The sequence below is a fragment of the Symsagittifera roscoffensis genome, chromosome 7 (genome assembly GCF_963678635.1).
Source record: "Symsagittifera roscoffensis chromosome 7, txSymRosc1.1, whole genome shotgun sequence".
Lineage (NCBI taxonomy): Eukaryota > Metazoa > Xenacoelomorpha > Acoela > Convolutidae > Symsagittifera > Symsagittifera roscoffensis.
The window spans coordinates 7,476,377-7,479,510 of NC_087068.1; the positions used below are offsets into that span (position 1 = coordinate 7,476,377).

A 3,134-nucleotide genomic window follows, 5' to 3' on the forward strand; every position below is an offset into this window, starting at 1 on the left:
AACTCTGACAGCATCCCAAAATTGAGTTGCTTATTTGAGCTGAAACCTGGAAAACCGAAAAAAATCTTTCGTTAAACATGCAAAAATAATACGTTGAAAAAGCGTTAACGTGTCCAGATAGAGAAGCCTGCATTTAAATATATAATAGATAGATTTATTTTTAAACCTAAGAGTCATTAACCGTTTTCGCGCTTTGTTTAGAAAATCAACTGCAACTGAACTTGACAGGAAATAAAAATTTCTTCATACTTCATAATAAAGAAATGCGTATTTAGCCATAATAGCATGCATTAAAATATGCATTAAAATCTCACTTTCTCTGCTATGTAAAAATTCATTAACCTCAATTTCTACAGGTTCCTTATTCAGAGTCAAAATGAGTAAAACGTGCCAATAAGTTTACACGTTTTCAATTCAAACCATCTAATGGAAATGAAACAGATATGAAACGTCGAAGTCGCTGACTTTCATTTTGTTGCCCTCTTTTTCAAAAAATCGGCCATTTCTAAAAGCTTTTGTTTCAATTCTTGCACCCGTCGGAAAATCTTCACCATACACAAAATCAATTATTTTTGATACGGGCAATTAGAAAAATAGCAAACAATTCTATAGAGTCACGCGAGAGGTTACTACTTGTATAGATTATTGTCAAAGATAACGGAGACTGCGTTCAAAATGATTTTACTTGAAAACCTATAACTACTATCACTTTGCCCTTGTAATAACTCTCTTATAGAAAGAATCTGGCTGTAAAAGAAGAAAATTTGAAAGCCTTTTTTAAATGGTGTGTAACAGGATCAAAATTAAAAGCAACAAATGCTGTATCATTTTATAATGCTTCAAATTTTCCATCCTTTGAACAACAGCATTTTAGCTTTATGGTGAACTTGCTCATCTGATATCCCAGCAGTTTCAGGATACGGCATTGATTAGGGCGTAATAGTTCTCCTTCGGTACAGACCGTATATTGTTTCATCAGCTCTACTGAGCCTTTGTTCAACTTTACTGGCATCCCCAATTCTCTCAGGTGCGGCTCAATACTGTGTGGGAACTGATCCAAGATTCCAGCCTCCAATACAACTGATTCTGTGGCGGTTTCGCCAGATGTCGCATAATGAAACGCTGAAAATTCTTCGAAAAAGGCTTTCACTTCAGTTTTATCCTTGTTTGTGAACAAAAGACCAACATGTCCAGTCAAGTGGGGCACTAATTTGTGAAGGTTTTTTCGAGTTTCCAACGCACGAGTTTTTCCAAGAGCAAGAGCCATTAACTTGACTTTTCCGTAAAAAAACTTACTGTGAGCCCACTCTTTACATTTCAGATCTTTCATAGTGTTGTTGCGCATATTATGCTCCTCCCACACAAAAACATTATCATATTCTTCTACAGCCAGGCGGATTTGATTCAACAACTTTTCTTTTCGTTCTTTCGTTGCCTTTACGACCTTTGATAGGTTCACTTTCGTATTTCTTTTTGATTTGGGCATTACTTGTTTATCTGAAAAACAATCACTTTTTTAAATAATTTGAACAAAAAATTGTCACCTCACTACAGAGTGACAAAGCGGAGCTTCGCATTACTTGTGCTACTGATTTTTCACTTTTTCCAGATCTTGAATCATTTTTTACATATTGTAAAAAAATTTTAAGACTTTTGATCCACAAAATGTGCAAAAACGTTTGAATTACCGTTTTAAAATTCTTATAAACTGATGAAAATGACACAGAAGCAGAAGAGGAACTTATTGAAAAACGAGTCAAAATTTGCTCACAATATCTACAAGATCGTAATCATGAAGCTGCGACGTTTAAAAATTTTCGGCAGAATCAGAACAGTGGGTAAAACTTCAAGTTAAACTGACGGCAGCAATAGCATACTCGAAGAAAGTGAGGCAAAACATGAAACTTAATTGAATTTGAAAAAGAATTCAAGACAGCAAGTGTATGTCATTTATATTCAAATTGAAATTTTGCATCATAGGTTCTTTATTACAAAAATCGTTATTGATCCGACCATTTGAATAAATGCAGAAGAACTTTCAACTGGGTCGTGTTTTGTTTTTTTTCTCTTTTGTTGCACCACGCAAAAACAATTACCACAGATAACACAGAGACAAAGCTGTGCTTCATAAACACTATCGAGAATACGAAAAAGAGCAGCTCTGTAAAGTGCAATAAATTGTAGAAATAATTCTCAAATTAATAAAAACTCGGCTAAATCTGGGATACGATCTTCGACGTAGAGTTTATGAGTCCCACCACACAGCCACGGACGCTTGATAATGTAACATTCGCCCGGAAGATACATATCGACGGAAGACAAAACTAAGTCTTAAGACGACTGGCTAACGTCTAAACAGAGCTTTGCATGCTTTTCACCGTCTCTACCAAGCCAGTACTTTTCGGTGGTCTTTCTAACATCGGGTCGACAAAAACGTTACTGCTTTCGGCCTCGGTCAAAACACTCAAATTAACTAGATTACATGCAGAAATAGTGAGCTCATGGCTGTGTCTCAGTATCCCCAGACCACGAGGTCACTCCTAAAAACAGGGCTACTACTATTTATCATATTACTATTGTTTTTGTTCAGTAGATAAAAATCATCATCTCCATCGAAGATGGATCAACCCTTTCCCCCAACTCCTAGCTTCTCATCCTTATCAAAATGAATCTAGATGTTAATTAAATTCAAGTCAGGACATGACAGGAAGCTAAAAGTTTATGAAACAGGATAAAAGTTTCAGTTCCTTTACCCCTCCGGATTGACAAATCTGCTGGATCAAGCTTGTTAATCCTGATTTCTTCTTAATCCGGAAGGCCGTCTTTCACCCTTCACCGTTGTTCGCAACGGCCTTGCAAATGTTGTAGCGACACAATAGTTGCAACTCGGAGTGTTCTCTGTTACTCTGTAACTCGTTGTCGTTTTCTAATCTCGATTTCGTAGTTGTTGTTAGCGCAGCTAATGTTGTTCTGTTTTTCTTTCTTGTTTTAGCCAAAATGGCCGTTTCTGACGTTTCTCAGAAATATGACGTCATAAGTCGAATTTTTGAAATTTTAAAATACCAGAATATTCCAGCCCTCACCGTCTGGCCAATCGTTCCAATAACGTTCTTAGTTCTTAATAATCACCAATC

At 36.3% G+C, this 3,134-nt stretch overlaps 1 protein-coding gene across 1 annotated transcript; it reads right to left on the reverse strand.

Annotated features, from left to right (window-relative positions):
* Positions 1-759: 759 nt before the first annotated feature.
* Positions 760-1,493, reverse strand: LOC134851474 (mRNA turnover protein 4 homolog). The gene has a single exon (XM_063867581.1). It carries the CDS (start codon positions 1,484-1,486, stop codon positions 830-832), a length of 657 nt encoding a protein of 218 aa, XP_063723651.1. The 5' UTR covers positions 1,487-1,493; the 3' UTR covers positions 760-829.
* Between the last annotated feature and the right edge of the window lie 1,641 nt (positions 1,494-3,134).